This window comes from Loxodonta africana, chromosome 4 (genome assembly GCF_030014295.1).
Source record: "Loxodonta africana isolate mLoxAfr1 chromosome 4, mLoxAfr1.hap2, whole genome shotgun sequence".
NCBI classification, from domain to species: Eukaryota; Metazoa; Chordata; class Mammalia; order Proboscidea; family Elephantidae; genus Loxodonta; species Loxodonta africana.
Window position 1 is genome coordinate 58,995,542 of NC_087345.1, and position 21,102 is coordinate 59,016,643.

General features: G+C 35.4%; 1 protein-coding gene across 5 annotated transcripts in view; it reads left to right on the top strand.

Annotated features, from left to right (window-relative positions):
• Positions 1–21,102, top strand: part of NAP1L1 (nucleosome assembly protein 1 like 1) — a 37,792-nt gene that overhangs the window by 11,774 nt on the left and 4,916 nt on the right. For 2 of the 5 annotated variants that reach the window (XM_064283803.1, XM_064283802.1), the window contains exons 2-9: positions 4,174–4,210; positions 8,688–8,773; positions 10,200–10,302; positions 17,207–17,348; positions 17,643–17,723; positions 18,501–18,629; positions 19,451–19,522; positions 20,601–20,740. In XM_064283803.1, coding sequence (XP_064139873.1) covers positions 4,194–4,210; positions 8,688–8,773; positions 10,200–10,302; positions 17,207–17,348; positions 17,643–17,723; positions 18,501–18,629; positions 19,451–19,522; positions 20,601–20,740 — 770 coding nt within the window. In that variant the 5' untranslated portion in view covers positions 4,174–4,193. Of the gene's footprint in view, positions 1–4,156; positions 4,211–8,687; positions 8,774–10,199; positions 10,303–17,206; positions 17,349–17,642; positions 17,724–18,500; positions 18,630–19,450; positions 19,523–20,600; positions 20,741–21,102 lie in introns of those variants that run through there. The other 3 variants (XM_064283801.1, XM_003405215.4, XM_010598953.3) reach the window with 2 other exon arrangements.

The following is a 21,102-nucleotide window of genomic DNA, read 5'->3' on the forward strand; positions in this document are numbered from 1 at the left end:
TATCATGATGTTGCTTATTGAGGTCCAATTATGAGAATTTTTGTTCTCTATGTTGAGGTGTAATCCAAACTGAAGACATTTATCACCTGTGGTCTCTTAATCAGCCATGAGAGACCAAACTGTCAATGTTTACCCCAAAAGATGAGAAGCTAAGCAGAGGCAGGGAAGCTAGATTAATGGAAACAGAACAAAAAGAATGGAAATAATGAGAACGTTGACACATTGTGAAAAATGTGACCGATATGGAGCAAGTTGTATAAAAATTGTTAAATGGGAACCATTTTGCTATGTAACTTTCACCTAGAAGACACACAGGCAAAAGCCATCCAGTGAGGGAATAATTACTTTTATCTACTTTTTTTATATGGTGAAATAATAAGGCTCAGAAGTTGTTTGCCTGAGCTAATCTTCCGTTAAAAAAAAAAAAAGCCAAACCCAATGCTGTCAAGTTGACTTTGACTCACAGCAACTATATTCTTATAAAATGGTCACTGAGAGCAGAAGTGTAGCCATTCTGTGGCAGTGTTAAAATATAAATATTTGAATTTAAAAGCTTTTTGGCTTTCTTTGTTTTTGTTTTTCATATCTTTGACAATTGCTGAACTTATTAGGCACTATAGGCACAACTCAGCAAATTCCAGTATGTTATTGAGTAAGTTTCTAACTTTAAAAATGCATGTAAATGGAAAAGTCAAATAATAAAGAATGAAAAATAAGTTCCCATTGTCCCCCAATCTCTTCTTTCTTACAGGTAGCCGCTGTTAGGTTTCTGGTGTATCTTTCCAGAAATTAAAGTATTTGTGTATGCATATGTATGTGTGTGTAGGCACCTACATGTATGTTTAAAATACCCAAATGGGTTATTGGGATACATCTTATACCCTGCTTTTATGCTCTTTTCAAATCAACCCAGATCTGTTTCACTCTCTGAGTATAGAGCATTACATTGTATGCATATTCTGTATTACTGCGAAGTTTTTTGTGTCTGTGTGTGAAAATACATAACAAACAGTGCTGATTCAACAGTTCTCCTGAGTTATTCATTGGTAGATTGCTAATTTTTGATTTCTATGTGTTTAAGGTCCTTAGGTGGTGCAAACAGTTTGCGCTTGCCTGCTAACCTGTAAGTTGGCTGTTTGAAACCACTCGGGAAGAATAAACTAGTTGCCATTGAGTCTGACTCACGGCAACCCTTTAGGACAGAGTAGAACTCCCTTGTAGTTTCCAAGGCTATAAACCTTTACGGAAGCACACTGCTACATTTTTCTGTCGCGGAGTGGCTAGTGGGTGTGAACTGCCAACCTTTAGGTTAGCAGTTTGGTGGTCTGCCTTCTGTTAAGATTATAGCCAGGACAAAACCCTTGTTGCGACAAGTGGGGTTGTGATGAGTCAGAATCAACTCAACAGCTAACAGCAGCAGCATTTATTTGCTTATTTCATGTAAGTGAGATCATACAGTGTTCATCCTTCTATTACTGATATCACTTAGCATAATATTTTCAGGGTTCATCCATGTAGCACACATCAGGATTTCATATTTCTTTGTGGCTGAGTGGTATTCCATTGTGTGTGTATATCATATTTTGTCTATCTGTTCTGTTGATGGACATTTCATTTGTTTCCACCTTTTGGCTATTGTGAAAAGTGCTGCGATGAACATTGTTGTACAGGTTTCTGTTTGCCTTTTTGCCGTCTCTTCTGGGTATATACCTAGGATTGGGGTTGCTGCGTCAGTGGTAATTCTTTGTTCAACTTGTAAGGATCTGCCAAACTTCCACAGTGGCTGTACCATTTACATTCCCACCAGCAGTGGATGAGAGTTCCAGTTTCTCCATAGCCTTGCCAACACATATTTTTTGTTTTTTTTCCATTCTAATGGGGGTGAGATGGGCTAAGTTTATTTTGATGCAATAAATAATTGTAGCTGCCATATATAAGATTTTGTGTGCTACTCTCTGTGGTGGATATAATGCAGTGTTTGGTAAAAGAGTAAATATGATGCTTGTCATCACGAATCTGGTAGTATGGTCAGGGGAGACAGACTTTAATGAAATAGTGGCACTAATTACACACTTGAGATGCCCTACAATGGGGAGAGCGTGCACAACCAAGAAATATAATTTAGCCAGAATGGCCAGGTTGGAGAAGCATCTTTGAAGAAGAAAAATTTTAAGCTGAGAGCCAAAGGATGTGCAGGACTTGGTTAAACAGAGTTTGGAAGAGCCTTCCAGGCCTGTGTAGAAAGCAAGGTCCTTGGTTCTTTATTTTCTTCACAATAGATACTCAGAAGGCCAAATATGGTCATATTTAAAGCTTTTTGACATACTCGTGGCCAAATTGCTCTAACAGCTCTCAAGAATACCAGCCGTATTTAAGAATGCACTTTCACTAACATTTTCCCTGTGGTAAAAGAAAATCCTTGCTTGCTAACTTGATAAAGCTGGAATCCCACTTGATTTTCTTTGGTGACTAAGAGTCAGCATTTTTATTGCTTTTGAATTTGTATTTATAATTGTTTGCTGAGCATTTTGTTAATACTGGGTGATTACTTACTCAGCATCAGCAGAGAAAGCTCAGTGCTATTAGGAATTCTTTAAAACAAACAATATTTAAAATAGACTAGGACACATTCGGAAGAAGTATTTCTTCAATAATTTAATAATATTTGCCTCAAATATTAGTACTTGACTGTTAAAGAGTAATAATAGCATTTTCTGTTAATTCTTTAAGCATGTTAAGCATGTTTGGTATGAGTAATCACAGCATTTTGTGGGTTAAAGATTAAGATTTTAATTTTTAAAATATAAAGATTTTTATGTGGAATTCTAACTTGGTTTAGATTTTTAATCTGTGTTACTATGGTATTCAGCCATTTTTTGTGTCCGAATATAATACAATTTTAATTTTGTTTCTCTAAAAGCAATATAAAGATACTTTTTCTTGAGAAAGAACTGAGGAAATGCCCTGTTCAGCCCTCAGTCCTCACAGTAAATTTAGTCATGTGTGATAACCAGGAACATTTCGACAATGTACGGCATAGGCAGGGGAGCGGGCAGTTACCAGTGATGTCACGTGAGGTGCATTTGAACAGAAGGGAGGGATTTACTGGAATAGGTTGGGATCCAGAACTTTATGATAACTGTCATAAAATAGTTCAAAGGATTGACATTTAATAAATTATTGGGCTTTTTTTTTTTTTTTTTTTTTGAAGACCACCAGGGGCATAGCTGAGTGTCGACTAAGTGGTAGAATTCTCGCCTTCCATGCAGGAGGCCTGGTTTTGATTTGTGGCCATTGCACCCCATGCACAGCCACCACTTGTCAGTGGAGGCTAGCGTGTTATGATGCTGAACAGGTTTCAGCAGAGCTTCCAGGCTAAGATGGGCTAGGAAGAAAGGCCTCATGATCTACTTGAAAATCAGCTAATTAAAACTTACGGATCATGATGGTACAATCTGCAGCAGATCATGGCAGTAGATTTTTTACATGATTAAAAAGTGTAGGACCAGGCAGCGCTTTGTTCAGTTGTGCGTTGGGCTGTCTGAACAGCAGCTAAGAATAACAAGGGGTATAAATCCAGTAGATAGTAGATTATGACTATTCACATGAATTTGATAAAAATTAATATGGTAAAAATGAAGTGGGCTTGCTCTGAGGTATCAAATAAAAGTTTAAGCGAAAATTGACCACTCTTGGTTGTTAAAAGCAGTTGAATAAGGACCCTTTTCTTCTCTTTTTCTATGATTTTAGCATACATTTAGATTCTTTACGATGTGGTTGTAACAGACCTTATAGGATAGATCCTAAGAACCTAGTGGTAACTTGCTTGTTTTAAACAGTATCCTGTGTGAAAAGTGGAGCCCTGCTGGTTACAGTGGTTAAGAGCTATGGCTGTTAAAGAGTTGGCAGTTCAAATCCACCAGCTGCTCCTTGGAAATCCTAGGGGTGTTACCTTCTCCTGCAGGGTTGCTATGAGTCAGAATAGGCTCAGGTAGTCTTAACTGTGTTCTGTGATTTTTTTCTCCTGAACACAGGTGCTTTTTGAAGGGAGTATATATTTTTTCAGGGGATACTTTTCAGCATGGCGTCGTTTTAAAAAGCTTTGGCTTCAGATGTTTTTGTTGGTTTTAAATAAATTGTGTAATTTTTTAACATTGACATTTCTCTCCATAGATATTTGGAGTTCTTACAACATGGCAGACATTGACAAGTAAGTGACAGACAGTTGACTGTTTTTTCAGAGGTTTGACATCATTTTGTATTATGATGTAGTTAACAACTATGCATTGTGTTATAAAAATGTATGTTAGCACCCTATGGTTAGTACTTAAATAAAAGTTGGGTACAGTGTATGCAAGATAAAATATAGTATATGTAATCACTGTCTTAACTAGAGTAAACCATTTATCAGTGTTTCTTCTTAGGAAAGTGCTGAGCACCATAATGGGTCGTAAATACTTTACAGAATTCATTTTTACCGTATATGTATTTCCCAAAGATTTTACTAAAAATACGTACATATAGAGTAACGTATAAAGTACAAGATAAATGTATAAAATGTGTATGCACAGTTTGAAGAATAATAAAGCAGTTGTGTATAAATAAAAAAAAAAATGGAACATTATTATGACTTGTTCCCCTTCTCAGTTGCATCCTCTACCTTTCCAGAGGTGTAATCACTAGTCTGGCTTTTGTCCAATTCATTCTTTTGGTTTTCTGTAGTTTTAACACCTATGAATTCTTTTTTTTTAAATAATTTGTATTGCGCTTTAAGTGAAAGTTTACAAATCAAGTCAGTCTGTCACATATAAGCTTACATACACCTTAACTACACACTCCCATTCACTCTCCCCACCTATGAATTCTTAATGTTTAATTTTGAAAATCTCAATAGCAATCACAAACGTAATTTGTAAGGGAAAAGGCAATATTACCACTGTTAGTTGAAAGCTCCAAAGGTGGAAAACAAAAAACAAAAGATACTTTCTGGCTGGTTTCAGCTTTCCTGAGGCTTTACAGGGCCTCTTTTGGAGAAGTCACTGGGCAGGTCATGCATCCTGAAAAACATAGGTTTAACCAACTTGGAATTGGGAAGAGCTCTCTGGTGTGGATGGATGTCTTGCAAAAATGTGGTAGAGAAAATGGGATGAGCTGCACTATATTTGTTGCTTATAATTTTAACAGTATTGACCGGGATGGATTAACCAGTAAGCAAGGTACTTACAGGCTTAATTGTGTTTACTTACTTATCTGTAACGTACAGTTTCGCCACATCTTTGATGTGAAGAACGTGAAATTGTGTATTACAAATTAGTAAGCACAAGTAAGCCTGTTTGTATTTTGCTTATTGGGTAATCCGTCCCTGGGTAGTATGTTAAAGTAGAACATTTTAAGAATAAGAGGGGTGATATTATTCATGGCTATTGGGTATTGCAGACGGCAGGGGATGGAGGTGGGAGGACAAAAGTTCTTGAGCGTAAGGTCAGCACATCCAAGTACATGTATCTGGGCCAGCCCATCCATGCGTGCTGTCTTCATCATAAAAAGAGAAGCATGGTAGATATTTCGGTGATAATGGCAGTCAAACTCATTGTCTTCTGCTTAATCTTGGTCATATAGCTGTTGTAGGATCTACTTTACTGTCTTCCCTGAGGTTCCATTTTGCTTCTTCTGTTGTAGTTTTGTTTTTATATCCCATGTTTTCTTTTTTGGTTCTTTAGTACCTTCTTGAAAGGTTGCAGAGGAAGTAAATATTTTTGAGGCGTGGCATGACTGAAAGTGTCTGTATTCTACCCTCATGCTTCATAGTTTAGGTATAGAATTCTACTTTGGAAGTAATTTTTCTTCAGAATTTTGAAGACATTGCTCCATTGTCACCTTGCTTCCAGTGTTGCTGTGTTTAAAGTTAATTCCTAATCATTTGTGACTTTTTAAAAAAACATATTTCTGGAAGCTTTTCTGACTCCAGAGTTCTGAAATTTTCGCATCGATGTGTCTGTTGTTTTAGGCATTCAGTGGTTCACTCCTTATTTCTGGCAACTCAACTGCTTTCGGTTCTGGGAAATTATCTTGACTTTTGTTGATTTCCTTATTCTGGAACTCCTGTTAGATATTATATGTTGGACTGGTATTTGAATGATCTTGTCCTATTTTCATCTTTGTCTTTTTTGTTCTATCTTTTGTTCTCTTTTCCATCTTTGTCCTTTTTCTCTTCTCTGGGCAAAATTGAAGAATCTGTATCTTTCAACTATTGAATTTTAGAATTCCTGTCATGTTTTAATTTCCAAGAGCTCCTTTGCAGTCTGAATGTACCTGTTTTTATAGCATCCTGTTCTTGTTGATGTAATATCTTTCTCTGAATGTTTCTTCCGCCTGTGTAGTCTGTTAACTTTCACATTTTTATTTCCCTGTTTTATTCTTAATATAAGATACTTTTCTCACATATGAGGCAGTAGTTGGTTGTCTGCTTCTTAATTTTGGCCAGTCATAGGACAGTTGTTGGGTATTTTAAGAAAAAAGTTGATTGGGAAATTTGAGTGCCTGAGGGTGGGAGCTTGTCAGTTTGGTGTTTTCCTATATATTGTCTTCAGGCTGGGCATTTGTTATGAGAATTCCTAGTGCTAGTGTCAGAATATTTCTTTCTGGGCTGGTCAGATATTCCAGTGAAGAGATTTTCTGGGGAAAATACCTGGGAGAAGATGGCTGGGGGAGGAGTCTCTGCATTCAGCATTCTACTATGAATACAACCAATCCTGTATCTTAGATACTCTTAACTATCTGGTCCTTCAGTCTGAGTCCTCAGTTTCTCAGAGAAGAAACTGCTATACTTTTTCTGGAGTGGGGGAGGAGGAGCTAAGGATTTAACTGCTTATCAGTTTTTAGTCCTCTGTGTTTTAACCGTCTCATTCTATAGCTCTACTTCTAGAAGTATATGTGATGCTGCCAGTTCTTGAGCTTTTTAAGATTCTGTGTTTATAAATCGGGCTGGTTCTCAGCTTTCCCCACTGCTAGCTTAGAATTCAGCTCTGTCAATGAAGTTGGTTACCACTTGTCTGTTTTTCAGTTCGCAGAATTTTGCTGGGCTCTTGTCTCCTTGTTCTTCAGTGTTTGTTCATTCAAAAACCCCTTTATTATAAATTTAGTGGGGCTTTTGAAAGATGAGTATGTACAATCTGCCATCTTAACCTGGAACCGTCATTTTTCACTTCCTTAAAAAAAAAAAAAAATTCTAGGCATTTTGAGCCATGTGGGTCTCTGTCACAGCTATTCACCTCTGCTGTTGTAGTGATGAAAATAGCCACAGACAGTATGTAAATGAATTAGTGTGACTGTGTTCCAATAAAACTTTATTTATAAAAATAGCCAGCCTTAGCCACGGGATGTAGTTGGTGGATCCCTGTTTGGAAGCCTTAAGATTTCGATGTTCAGTAACTGAATAAAACGACAGTGGAGGAAGAACACCTCCATGTTATCCTCAATCCTCCGCCAGTGGCTCTTAACTCTTAAGTACGCATACACTTAAGTTTATACTAAGTCAAAGATACTCCAGAAATAATATCTGTTGTTTTGGATAGGAAGGCTGAATTTGTTCCCTCAGTTAATAGGAAATTTTGCTAGCAGAAAATGGTTAACTTTTTTGGTAATAACCAGTTAGTATTCATCTCTCCGTGAAAACTAACTTTTCAGATGCTGCTTGTAGACATGAAAACAACTAAATTTGTAACCCAAATGTTAAAATGAAAAGTCACATAAGGAATTTTATGATGGCCCTGTACATTGGCTTAGATATCCTTATTGCTGTTTTGTGCTAGTTGTAATCTTATGTTCTAAAACTTGATTTTTAAGGTAAAATGGAAAGGATGTCATGTATTAAATACTTTTTACTTTCTCTCTCAATGATGTAATCCTCCTGACTTTGTTCTAAACCTGAGATGGACTCAGAGGCCTTCTTAAATTTTACTATTTTTCCGCCTCCACTGTGAAGTAAAGAAAAAGGAAGAAAGTCTGAAGGTATTGAGTATAGGCTGGAATGGTTGCTCCATAGCCATCAAGAATCCAGGGGCCTCTTTTTTCTTTCTTCAGATTTCTTCATTTTTAGCTGGTAGCTTTCATTCTCTAGCTTGCTTCATGGTCCACTGTGGTAGCTAGCCATCTCTAACTGGGAGAAAGGAACCTCAAAGAAGCTTCTTAGCTGGTTACCAACCTGGAAGACTTCTTCAGAGTTCTATACTACTACTACTGTTATCTCAGCTGCCTAAAACTTAGTCATGTAGCCATATCTAGCTGAGAGGCAGGCTGGGAAATGTAGACAGTTAGCTTGATGTTGCCATCCCATGTAAGTTCAGGGTACTATTATTGTTACTAAGAAGGAAGAAGGGACTCTAGATACTGGGTAGAAAGCACACACTTCTGATATCACATTTCCTGAACAAAAGTCTATCAAACTACAGTTTTCCAGCTTGAAGTATAAACTTTATGTATGACCGTATGCTTTTAAATGAAAGTTGAAGTGTTTTGAATTTGTAACTATTTACATGTAAAGTTAGAAGGAAAGCTGAATTACCTTCTGAATTTCCTATTTTGTATCTTTGAAAGAGGCATATATTAATCTAGAAAATGAATAAGTTTTTCTATATATTTTTGTAACGGGTACATTTGAACCTTGGTATGATACTATGATATTATAGCAAAGAACAGTCTGAACTTGATCAAGATTTGGATGATGTTGAAGAAGTAGAAGAAGAAGAAACTGGTGAAGAAACAAAAATCAAAGGTATTATTTTAAATTACTTCAGGAGCCAGTGATTGCTGGCACATGTCCTCTAGAGGGTAGTAATAATTAACTGTACTCTTTTTGGACCCTTTTCTACTTTACCACTGGTTCCTACCTCAAGTTCAGTGATTGTGTGTGTGTTTATATTTGTGTATGTATGTGACATGGAGTGGTAGTGAGGATGAGGGGGTGTGGATGTAATGACCCATGAAAAGTCATTGCACATACTGCTGGAGTGACATGGCGTAGTTGTGTCAGACAGCTGCCCATGAATTTTGTCTGAATTTCAAAATGTTAAACTTGATGGTGTGGGTTGTTTTTGGTGGTACTTCTAAACAAAGGAAAGACTAGTTAGACTTTAAAGTATGTTCCGTATGTAATATATATATAGTAAACATGTAGTGCATATGTCTTTTTTTCCTAATTAAGAAACATTTATTGAATATAGACAAAATCATTCAAAATTTGATAATTTAAAAAGGGGGGAGTGGTGCTGGTGGTATTAGAAAATTTTACTGCTTTAGCTTATGTCTTGCAGGTCAGGGCCAGGAATATTAAGGTACCAGATGATTCACCTTTTCATTTTTAAACCAGATGAAGATTAATTGTGAAGAGACTTTTAAACTTCAGCTTACAACATTTTCTCAAAAGATGCAGGACTTGTATCCTCAATGGCCAGTATTGATATTTCTAATTCATGCTGGTTATCACAGCTGTATATCATCTGGTAATTGAAATAATGTTAGAAGTAAATTGGCCCTCAAAAGCATAACTTGGGAAAATAAATGCATTTTTGTGTAATATGTGTATCGATGAAGAAGACAAGACAGCAGCATTTTGTTTTGTATAAATCTAGCTTACCTTGATTGGGTATCATTTTTAGAAGCCATTAATCACCAAATTTTGTTTGGCTTTCAGTATAATCTTTGACTCTCAACTGTTTTTTCTCCATTTAGATACACACAAGTAGACTACACGAATAGCAAACAAACATTCAGGCCCACCTACTCCTCCGTCTTTAACCTGTGCTTAAAACTCATGTAATTGCATTTTTCTGATACATGTTGTCTGCCTTCAAAGGATTGTTAAGAGTTGTAGATAGGCATCTGGATGAAGCTTTGAGCTTCCTAAAATACAAGGTGGGTGAAACACAGGTACTAGGAAAAGAAAAGATACTGTTCATGGTAGTTGTGGCAGTGGCCCTAAGAAATGGTGTGTATTGGAATCATAGGTAGGTATCTGAACTTTGCCTGAACGTTGGCTTTTCCTAGAGAATGTATTTTCTTTAGCTTGCTGCTCATCCCTACTTATTATACCAGTGATTTATGGGTAAATCAGGAAAATCTCATGATTGGATTATCCTATTAAAATAGCATAATACATTTTCATAAAATCATTCTTTCGATGCCCCCCCTTTTTTTTAAAGCGCGTCAGCTGACTGTTCAGATGATGCAAAATCCTCAGATTCTTGCAGCCCTTCAAGAAAGACTTGATGGTCTGGTAGAAACACCAACAGGATACATTGAAAGGTACAAGTTCTTCTTTTCCGTAGTCCTTATTTATCTTTCTGTAATCATCACTGCAGGTGTATCTGTTTTAAGACCACCTAGGACTTAACATACGTAGTAGTGGAAAGCTAATGTCCGTTAGTAGCTAGTCTAAGATTAAAACCATTACTGGGAGTATAAAACTTTGCTAAGTACCACCAAATTAGCGTTGGTCTTTTTAAGTTTATTTTAGTTCTAGTCCAGGAAATATAATGATCTTGACCATTCCTAAGGTTTGGTTAGAGATTTCTTAGAAGAAATGTACGGAACTGGAAGAAATACAGATTTTGTTTTTATCAGTGATGTAAATCATTAATAATAGCCTAAACATCTTATTCTGCTTATGTATTTTTTTTTTAGCTCATCTCTAATTTTAAGATCCATCCACATTGCTATCTATATGTATTTCCAGTCTGTAGCTTCTGACTACTGCATAGTTCTCCATGGTATGCATCCACCATGTTTTATTACCTGATATGATGCACATCTAGATTTTCTCCAGTCTCCATCACCGCAAATTTCATTTACAGTGGACATCTTTGCGCATGTCCTCTTAAGAAACTGTAAGAATTTCTTTGAGATATACACTAAGCAATAGGATTGCTAGTGGGGTGTGCAGATCTTAAGTACTTACTGCTTGTTCTCCAGAAAGTTCTGTCCAGTGCATCCTTCATCCTGATGTCCCTCCCAGCAATTGGCATCATCCAGCTTTGTAGTTTACAAGCCTAATAACAGATTCATTTTTCTTAATTAGTGTTTCCTGATTTCTGATGAGTTTTGAGCTTCTCTTCATACTACTTGAGTCCATTTGTAACCTTTGCCCATTTTCCTATTGATGTTATTGTCTCTTGTTTTGCAGGAGTCCTTAGGTATTCTAGATGTTAATCCTTTATTTTAGACCTTGTAAATAATCTGTCATTGATCTATTAATAATTTATCATTTCTTTTAACTATCCACAGCATCCTCGATTAAAAAGAAATCCTTAATTTTTATGTTTAAGGTTTTTCACCCTAGGGCTTGTGCTTTTGAAGTTGTTACAGAAATTCTTCCTTGATACTTCTATATTTATTGACTAGTTTTACCTTTGACAATTAGGCCTTTAATATCTCTAGCATCCACCTTTGTATTTGGTATAGGCAAGCATCCATTTCTACTTTTCTTGTATTGAGCTTTCAAAACACTACTCACTAATCCATTTTTCCCCCATTAATTTGTGGTACCACCTTTATTGTATATCAGATTGTTAGCAACACCTGCATCTGTGTTTGAGTAGCACTCTTCTGTTTTCATTGGTCTTTTTGTATATTCTTTTGTCACTGTCAAAATAACTAATCTGAATATCTAGGAAAGAAAGTCTCTTACTAGGGTTCCATGACCCACCCTCCCCCTCCCCCACAGTTTTAAGGTTGACCTACCATATGTAGTGGTGCAAGCAATTAATGCAAGCTCACCTGCTAACCTGGAGGTTGGAGTCTTACTCAGGCACCTAGAGAGAAAGGCCTGGTGATCTTCTAAAAAATCAGCCATTGAAAAACTCTTTGGATACACAGGGGGTTGCCATAAGCTGACACCTGTTTTTTTAACCATGTGTAGATCTTTATTCCACATGTTTCACAGTAAATTGGCAGAATTCTTGAGACAAAACAACAACAAAAACTAATTTTGATAGAAATTACGTTGACTTTATGGCTTAACATGGTAGAGAATTGGTGTCTTTTAAAAATTGTCTCATCCATATCTGCATTTATACAGATCATATCCATTTATTATAGCTTTATCCTCCAAAGTCTATTTTTAGTTTTTAATTTCTGTATAGTTTAGCCATGTTCCTATTGTGAATGAATCTTTATTGTATTTTCCGGTTGGCTGTTCTTGATTTAGAGCAGAGTGCTATTGACTTTTGTTTTGTTTTATTTTGAGTTGATCGTGTATCCAGTAACTTTGCTAGACTCTTATTTTGTAGTAATTTATTCTGTCCTCCCTCTCCCTTCCTCACAAAAGATCTTATCTGTAAATAATGACAGTTTTAGTCCTAATCTTCCACCTTACGCCATTTGTTTTTCTTTCTGTATAACTTTGGCTGGAACTTCCAGTACAGTTAAAGTATTATAAGAATGTGCACTTTTACCTTATTTCAAGTCTTACAGGGAGTGGATATAAAATCTCTCCATTAAATTCTTTTTATTATATTCATTATATGGCTTTTTATTATATTTACATTCTTAGTAGGCTTTTTTCTGTATCAATTTAGATGGTCTTTTCAATTTCTTCTTTGAATCTATTCAGTAGATATTAAATATGTTTTGGTGTTTTCTAATATTGAACTATCCTTGCCTTCCTGGAATAAGCTTAATCATGATGTATTATTGTTGCACTGTTGAGTTTGGGTAGCTAATGGTGAAATGAGATGTGTACATATGTATGCACACATACATACAGATAGTCCTCGATTTATGACATATCTGAGTTATGACAAACCATATATAGACCATCTTTCTTTTTTTGTACATCTTAAAATTTGTAATATGTACTGCATAACTTGCTGATGTTATTCTGTGATGTTCACTTGCAGATGTTCAAAGGTTAAATTTATAAAGATATTGATAATAAAAGGCAATAATAATGAAAACCAAAACAAAAAGGTATTTGACTTATGTCAGAACTTAACGACTGAGTCATCAAAATGGAACCCCGCCGTTAAGTCTGGGACTACCTGGGTTTGTGTGTGTGTGTGTGTATACATAAACTTATTGGGGGGTAGCGATGCTATCTTTAACTGATTTTGGAGTAAAGATTTCAGCTGAATCATGAAGTGATCAGGGCAGCTTTTACTTTGTTTTCTGGAACAACCTGAATAAGATAGGAATTGACTGTTTATTGAGCGGTTGGTAGAACTGTGTTTTAAAAATTCACATGGGCCCTTGGAGTTCGGGAACTAGAGGTCGTCCTGAGGTGTCTTGGACTACCATCCTGATTTTTTAATACACTAATTGGTCTGTTCAAGTTGTGTTTCAGCAGTTTTGGAATTGTATATTCTAAGAATGTATGCGTTTTATCTAGGTTTCAAACTGATAATTGTATGATTGGTATTTTTAAAAATCTTTTTTATCATATTCTGTATTTTGTATTTTAATTAGTCTTACCAGATGTTTCTTGGTCTCAATGTTTTTTAGAACTGACTTTTGATTTTCTGTTTAATTTTTTTTTATTGATTTTTGGCTTTTATCTTAATATTTCCCTTTTTGGGTTTGCCCTCTTCTTATTTCCAGCCACTTTCTTTAGTTGAATGCATAGTTCACTTGAATTTTTAAAAAATCTGTATCCTTTTATGGCCCGAATAGTTTTATTTTTGTAAATGTCCTGTGACTATTGGGCAGTAAGACCTATATACTATATATCTATAGCCCAAGCTTATTAAATGTGTTGTTCAAGCTCTATTTCTGCTGGTTGATTGATTTGCCTGCTTGATGTAACAGTTTCTGGGAAGGATAGGTTATAGACATGTCTGGTTAATTAGTCTGTTTCTTCCTGTAGTTCTGTCAGCTCTGGCTTGATATCTTTTGAGAATGTATTAGGTATATGATGTTTGTGATGTATTTATCTTGTTGTAGGGGAAAAACATCACAAAGTTCAGGGAAGTAAAAACAGTTTTATTTGGCATGTATTCAAAAAGACAAAAGTTGAGAAGCGGACAAGCACGCTGTCAGAGCTAATGTTTGTCTGAATCTAAGGAAATATTACAGAATAAGGAAGAATGGGAAAATGGACAAGCACGTTTCACAGCCATGTCTGTCCCAGTCCAAGGAACATTACAGAATAAACAAGAATGGGAAAATGGACAAGCATGCCGCACAGCCAAGTCTGTCTTGAGTCCAAGGAACATTACCGAATAAACAAGAATGGGAAAACAAACAAACATGCTGCCACAGCCATGTCTGTCCAAGTCCAAGGAAGGTTACAGAGTCATCATTATATATTAACATGACAAATGGGCAAAACCATCGAAAGCTTCACCCTTTCACAGATTGGCTAGAAACTGTCATCTTACATTTTGAATTGTCTTTCTTAAAGATCATTGGGTACAGGTTTCAGTAATGACAGCCAGGAGGGTCTTCATTGGTCTGACAAATTTCTATTCACTAAATGGGAATAGATTAAAGAGTGAAAAGTCTTTGGTGTCCTGTTTGATTGGCTTTATGTGAAAAGTCCCCTAAAAATATTTTTCTTCCCTAAAAGATAATTTGTAAGATCCTCCCATCTGTTGTCTTTATCTCAGGGCCCAGTTGAGTGTCCATGTGAGTATTTGTGGGCCTAGCTTCAGCTGGGTCACATTCTCTTTGCTCAAGGACAGGCAATAATAATTGCAATATTATTTTCTAAATCAATCTCTTTCATTTCATTTTACTGATATATAATGTTCTTTGTATTTTATACCTTTTTTTGTCATAAATTCTATTTTGTGTGATATTAAGATAGCTACCCCAGCTTTCTTTTGGTTTGTATTTACCTAGTATAGCCTTTTCCATCCTTTTATATTCTTCTAGTATGAATGTTAGCTTCTTTATCAGCAAGTTTAACCTCTTTACGTTTCTTGAAAGTGATACTGTTTTTGGACTTGTTGCTGCTGTCTTTCCTTATTTATTGTGCTTTTTTTTTTTTAATTTCCATTGGCTAGATCAGGTTGCTTTCTGCTGGTTTCAAAGTTAATGTATTCTGTTTGTTACTGTGTTAGCAGCTCATAACCTAATACCTAACTAAGCTTTTTTCCTATTGACTTCTCTGGTCCTCTTTTATTTTTTTTCTCTTCTCTTGGAATTTTTTTTTTTTAACTTCCTCCAAAATTGTTTTTAATTAGTGTAATGAGGTATACCTCCTGAAGCCGAATATACCTGATAAAGTATTTTATTATGTCTTCATATATGGATAATAATTTGGCTGGCTATAAAATTACAAGTGCAAAGTTCTTAAATATCTGAAAAATGCCTTATGTCAGTTTGGCTCATTTTCTTAGGTTTATGTGCTCTTGTTTACTGAGTACCTTTAGAATTTTTTTCTGTGTCTTTGATATTCATAAATCACTAACATGACTATGGGGTAGAGCGAGGATTTTCATATATAACTGAGAAATTTATCATTCTCAGATCTTCAGCTATTTCCCTCCCCCCTTTTTCTGTTAACTCAGCTGTTGCTACTTTAGTCACCCGTATCTCTTAGCTTTTGTGTGTTTTGTCTTTCATGCCACCTTCCAGGACAGCTTTTCAACCTCATGAGCCTTTCTCCCCGCATCTCTTTAAACGTAGTTACATTCTTGGTCTAGTAATGCTACTTGAAATGATAATGTATTTCATTCTTTCATAGGAATTGTACTCCTCAAGTGTACAGTTATTTTGGACTTTGAGCTCATGTACACTGGGGGAGTATCAGTTACTTTGGTAATGAATAGTGGAAGAGAAATAAAGGTCAGTCAGGCTGTGGTCTGTGTTTTTCTGATCAGCTTTGGGAGGAGGCAGTCTTCTTTGATTGTATTAGATTGGAGGGGGTAGAGGAGTGAGTGCTTGAGACTCAGATTCATTCCGGTTTTCATCAACTCTGTCTTCATGCTATCCTAGGAACATGGCACTGGGCTCTTGGAAAAGGTGGAGCGGGCAGGCAGTGATGGTTGTGAGCAAGAGAGAACTTAACGCTTTCTTCCAGTCTGATTTCTCACTGCTCCCGACTCTGGCCGTCTCCACCCCAGGTTGCAGCTCATCCTATACCATGTTAAAGACAAGCTTCAACCTTACCCAGAAGTTGTTTTTATGGTGTGTGGGTATGTGTGTGTGTGTACTGGAGATACTTATTTCCTTCTCAGTTCTAAAGTTATTCTAGGATTGATTGATTTTTTTTTTTTTTTTGGATGTGGCTGTAGGGAGGGCAGCAGCTCATGCTAGTTCATTCACCACCTTGATAGAACATTGAACTTTTTACTTTGAATGATAAGAAATAGGAAGTTGGTTTTTTTAGGTCATTGTGTTTGTTTCTGATTATCTTAACTAAAATAATGGTTTAGTAAGAGAATTATTTATATACAAAAATCTGTGTATGGCAGGAATTTTTAACCTGGGTTCTGATCTGTTTCACGGATTCCCTGAAGTTAGGTAAATTTTGTATGTGAACATTTCCCTGGGTGGTAAAAGTGCTTATAAGTTTAATCATTCTTCAAGAGGCTCATAACCGAGATATATATATATAATCTTAAAAATCCATGCCCCATAGATGAATTCTATGGGATATGAATTATATCTCAGTAAAACTTTTTTTTTAAAAAAAATTCATGTCTTCTTTTGATAAAATAATACATTCTTAATGTCAAGTTCCAAATTAAACATAAGGACTAAAATAGGAAATTGTGGTGTAGGCTACTGTTCCTTTTCCAAATGTTCACATGCTCTTCCCCTTTCACCTGGTGATAAATGTGACATGTAGAGTAAATAACCATATTTTTAAAAAGTTTGAGATAATAATTGTTAGTCTCAGAGTTAGGATGGTCAGTCTATGACTTAACTTCATAAAAAAGACTGCATTTAACTGAGATGCCAGCACTGTGAAGTCCTACACTGAACTTGATTACAGTGGAATGTGTAGGGTTGGTGATATAATTTACATGTTAACAGTTTACCTGGTTAAATTTCTGCTTGTGAAATGTTTATAATCAAGGGGTTCATACAATTATATCTGTCTTAAATTTTAATTGCTTTCTGTATTGAGTCTGTATACCTTTTGCTTCAAATAGTAGAAGATCTATCATTCACTAACATTTAAAAATGCTTCCATTTCAGCATGATAAAAGAAATGTGACCATGTTTTACTGTGATGCTGTGTAACTGGTGCTTTCTAACCTTTCAGCTTGCCTAGGGTAGTTAAAAGACGAGTGAATGCTCTTAAAAACCTTCAAGTTAAATGTGCACAGATAGAAGCCAAATTCTATGAGGAAGTCCATGATCTTGAAAGAAAATACGCTGTTCTTTATCAGCCTCTATTTGATAAGGTAATGCTTTTTACTACCTTGTTTTATTTATCTAAAATTCTAGAAGACAGTAAAGCTCTGGAAATGCATATTTGCATATTTTTCTAAAATGAGAAATAGCTTATGAACTTCGTAGGTGGGTTAGTATGTAGGCCTCTCACTGAGAGGATTGTTAACTAGAGGTGCCTGTGAAAACTGTCAGTATGGCTCTTGAAATTATAGCATGCATTAATAATTCTTAAGATTCTTCAATGAGAGTCACTAGTTCTTAGCTTGGGTGCCAGTGTTTTCATGCAAACTTTTAAATCATTTTAGCGATTCGAGATCATCAATGCAATTTATGAACCTACAGAAGAAGAATGTGAATGGAAACCAGATGAAGAGGACGAAATCTCGGTTAGTACCGGTGTTAACTTTTTTTAGTTGTTGAGTTATTGTTAGCATTTGATGTTGCAGTATAATATAATAAAACCGGTGGTATTTTTATACCTAGGAAATGTTTTACTGTAAGATGAATAGCGAATGCAGGTGAGCTGTTGCTCAACCTGGCACCACTTGTACCTAAACTCATATTTTCCCTTATATTTTTATAGTATTTAAAGTTTTTTGGTTTATATAAACTTCTCCTTTGAACTTCATGATGACAAGGAATTATACCCATTTTTCAAGTGAAGAAATGGAAGCCTATCCTATATATAGTTAACTGACTTGCCTACAAATAATCAATGGCAGAGCTGTGGTACAAATCCAGGGCTTTATTACATGACCCTGCAGCTTCTTACTGTTTTAGTGTTGAATATTAAAAACTAAAGAGAATGTTATATTTAAGAATACCAAGAATTGAACCACTGGACACCGCCTATATTTCTTTTTCTTTTCCTGTTTACTAGGCTTAAAGCTTTATTTCTCATGGAAAAATTTTTTTTTTCTATTTAACTAAAGTTGTTTTCCCTGTGGCTCTGGGCCCTAGTGGAGTGGTAGCAGTTTTGATAGAAGTGACAGCAGTGTTTATATAATTAGACTAGAACTTCATGGCTGAAAGTTACAGTTGATGATTGTGGGTTTGTTGGTTTCTGTAATTTCTGACACTGCATGTAAGTTGACAGGATGTATAAAATTTTATCAAGAGGATCTAATCTAGGTGTTCAATAATGTGTACTGTCACTTAATAAGGAGGAGCTGAAAGAAAAGGCCAAGGTTGAAGATGAGAAAAAGGATGAAGAAAAAGAAGACCCCAAAGGAATTCCTGAATTTTGGTTGACTGTTTTTAAGAATGTCGACTTGCTCAGTGATATGGTTCAGGTAATTTTATTCATAAAAATACCAGTTTATCTTTGAAACTTAAAAGGCCCTGACTATTAGTTTTCTTTTACCGTTATAGAATGGTTGCTTTGATTTTTTTTTTTTTTTGAAACAGGTATCTATAGAGGAAAAATTTTGACTTTGATTAACATAATCAAATAAATTGAAACCCATTTTTCAAAATTAGATTATGAAGTGGTCCCATTGACAACTGCTCATTATTGACTGATAATTTCTTAACACCTATGTGCTTCTACATGAGAATCTTGGAGTTTATTTTTACCCCAAAAGATCTTTTCATTCTGAAACAAAAACTATTCCAGGAGACATTTACATATTAAAAGAACATTGGAAAGGATCTTTCACAAATGTCACCTTCTCTGGGAAACTTTGTCTCTTCTAGTCAGAAGCATTCCTTAAGCTGCTTGTAGTACCTGCCTTGTGAGTCGAAAAGAAATGATCTAAACACAATGACTGCTTATTGCATTTCTACTTTATCAAAGTAGAAGATGATCAAATAAAGGAAAGAAACAAGAAACAGATGGAAAAGGCAGTAATTGTAATCAGGAAACATTTTAAAAACAAACATCTTACTTAGACATGATTTTGCAGTTTTCAGCTTGATTATTCATCATGTATAATGATGCAGTTTTTAGTTTTCTATTTAGTTGCTTTTTCTTACCATTGGCAGTATAAACTGGTTTCAGTCTAAGCTATTATCTGGAGAGTAAGTTAGGGTTCATAATTGTTATATAAAACTTCACTATAAAAATATTTTATGTCTCACTTAATAAGATAGTATTTAATTTTTTAATTTGAAGGAACATGATGAACCTATTCTGAAGCACTTGAAAGATATTAAAGTGAAGTTCTCAGATGCTGGCCAGCCTATGGTAAAAGAACTTTGAAGTATTTTCAGTTTTATAACATTAGATACTTACTGGTATATAAATACAACTTTTTAAAAGAGGTGACATTTAAAAGTGAGGGATGGGGGTGGGAAGGAATTAAAAGTGATATTGGTGTTCTTTTAACTGGTGGTAGTAAATAAATGTTTGGATGTTGCTAATTGGAATGTAGTATTTTCCCATTTCTTTTCCTCTGAACATAAACTGTTTTCACATAGTCGTAATTATTTCGAGGCTAGGTTAAAGTGGATAAAAATACAGTGGCAGAGGAACATGAGAAAGCAAATACTCCGTATTAAAAGGCATATGTCTGGGAATTACATAAAACAAACAGTTTAGAGAGTCCCTATTTCCCTCTTTCAGGCAGTAACCTCACACAAGCTCATGTCATTTACGGGGTACTGTACACTGCAGATTATTGTAGTGTGTGCAGTGAGGTTAGGTAGGATTCTTTCTCTGTCAAGCTCAGGTTCTAGTCTAATATATAGAAGACTCCTGTATGGCAGATATAGGAGACCTGGTGGTACAGTGGTTAACTGCTCAGCTGCTAATCCAAAGGTCCGTAGTTTGAACCCACTGGCCGCTTCTTGGGAGAAGGATGTGGCAGCCTGCTTCTGTAAAGATTACAGCCTTGGAAACCCTGTGGGGCAGTTCTAAGTTCTACTGTGTTCTATAGGGTCATTATAAGTCGTAATCGACTTGATGGCAGTGAGTTTGGTTTTGGTTTGGTGGTGGGTATATGGGTTTTTATATGGGTAGGAAGGACAGGGAGGGAAAGAAAATTTCATCAGTTTTTTTAAGTGTGTCTAGCTTATTGTATAAGTTGAAAAGTAGTAGTTGTAAATTAAACTATATTCAGTTTATTTTTTGCCTCATTTTGCTTTGAAGAAAATTTGGGGCTTATTGTCTTCCCCTCCTCCAGTTATTCTCAAAATTACATTTCAGAGTAGAAATACTGTTCTCAGAATTTTATACATACTTAAAAAATTGCAACATAAGTTCTATTTTACTAAAGCATTAAAATTTAAGACATATAACTAATGTCTATACTTTTCTTCTTAAGAGTTTTGTCTTAGAGTTTCACTTTGAACCCAATGAGTATTTCACAAATGAAGTGTTGACAAAGACGTATAGGATGAGGTCTGAACCAGATGATTCTGATCCGTTTTCTTTTGATGGACCAGAAATTATGGGTTGTACAGGGTGAGTTTAATTTTACTACTTTTAACAGATTATTATCTGATTTTGTTTTACTTACAATTTACAATACTTAGTATTTGCTAGTCTGTTGTGCTTGGTACATGCTATATACATAGTATATATCTCCAAGTGTTTTAGTAAAATGGTTTCTAAGAAGAGCTTATCCATAGAATTCCTCTTGGCCCTTAGACTATAACATCTATTTCTAGAAAGGAGTGGGTATTTAAATTTACCATAGCGACTTTGTACTTATTGTAAATATGATATTTACTTTGAAAAACTGTTTAAAATTAAAAATTTTCCCTTGTACCGTTACTGAAAGGATTTGAACTAATTTTTGTAAGTTTTGATAACCAGTAAATACA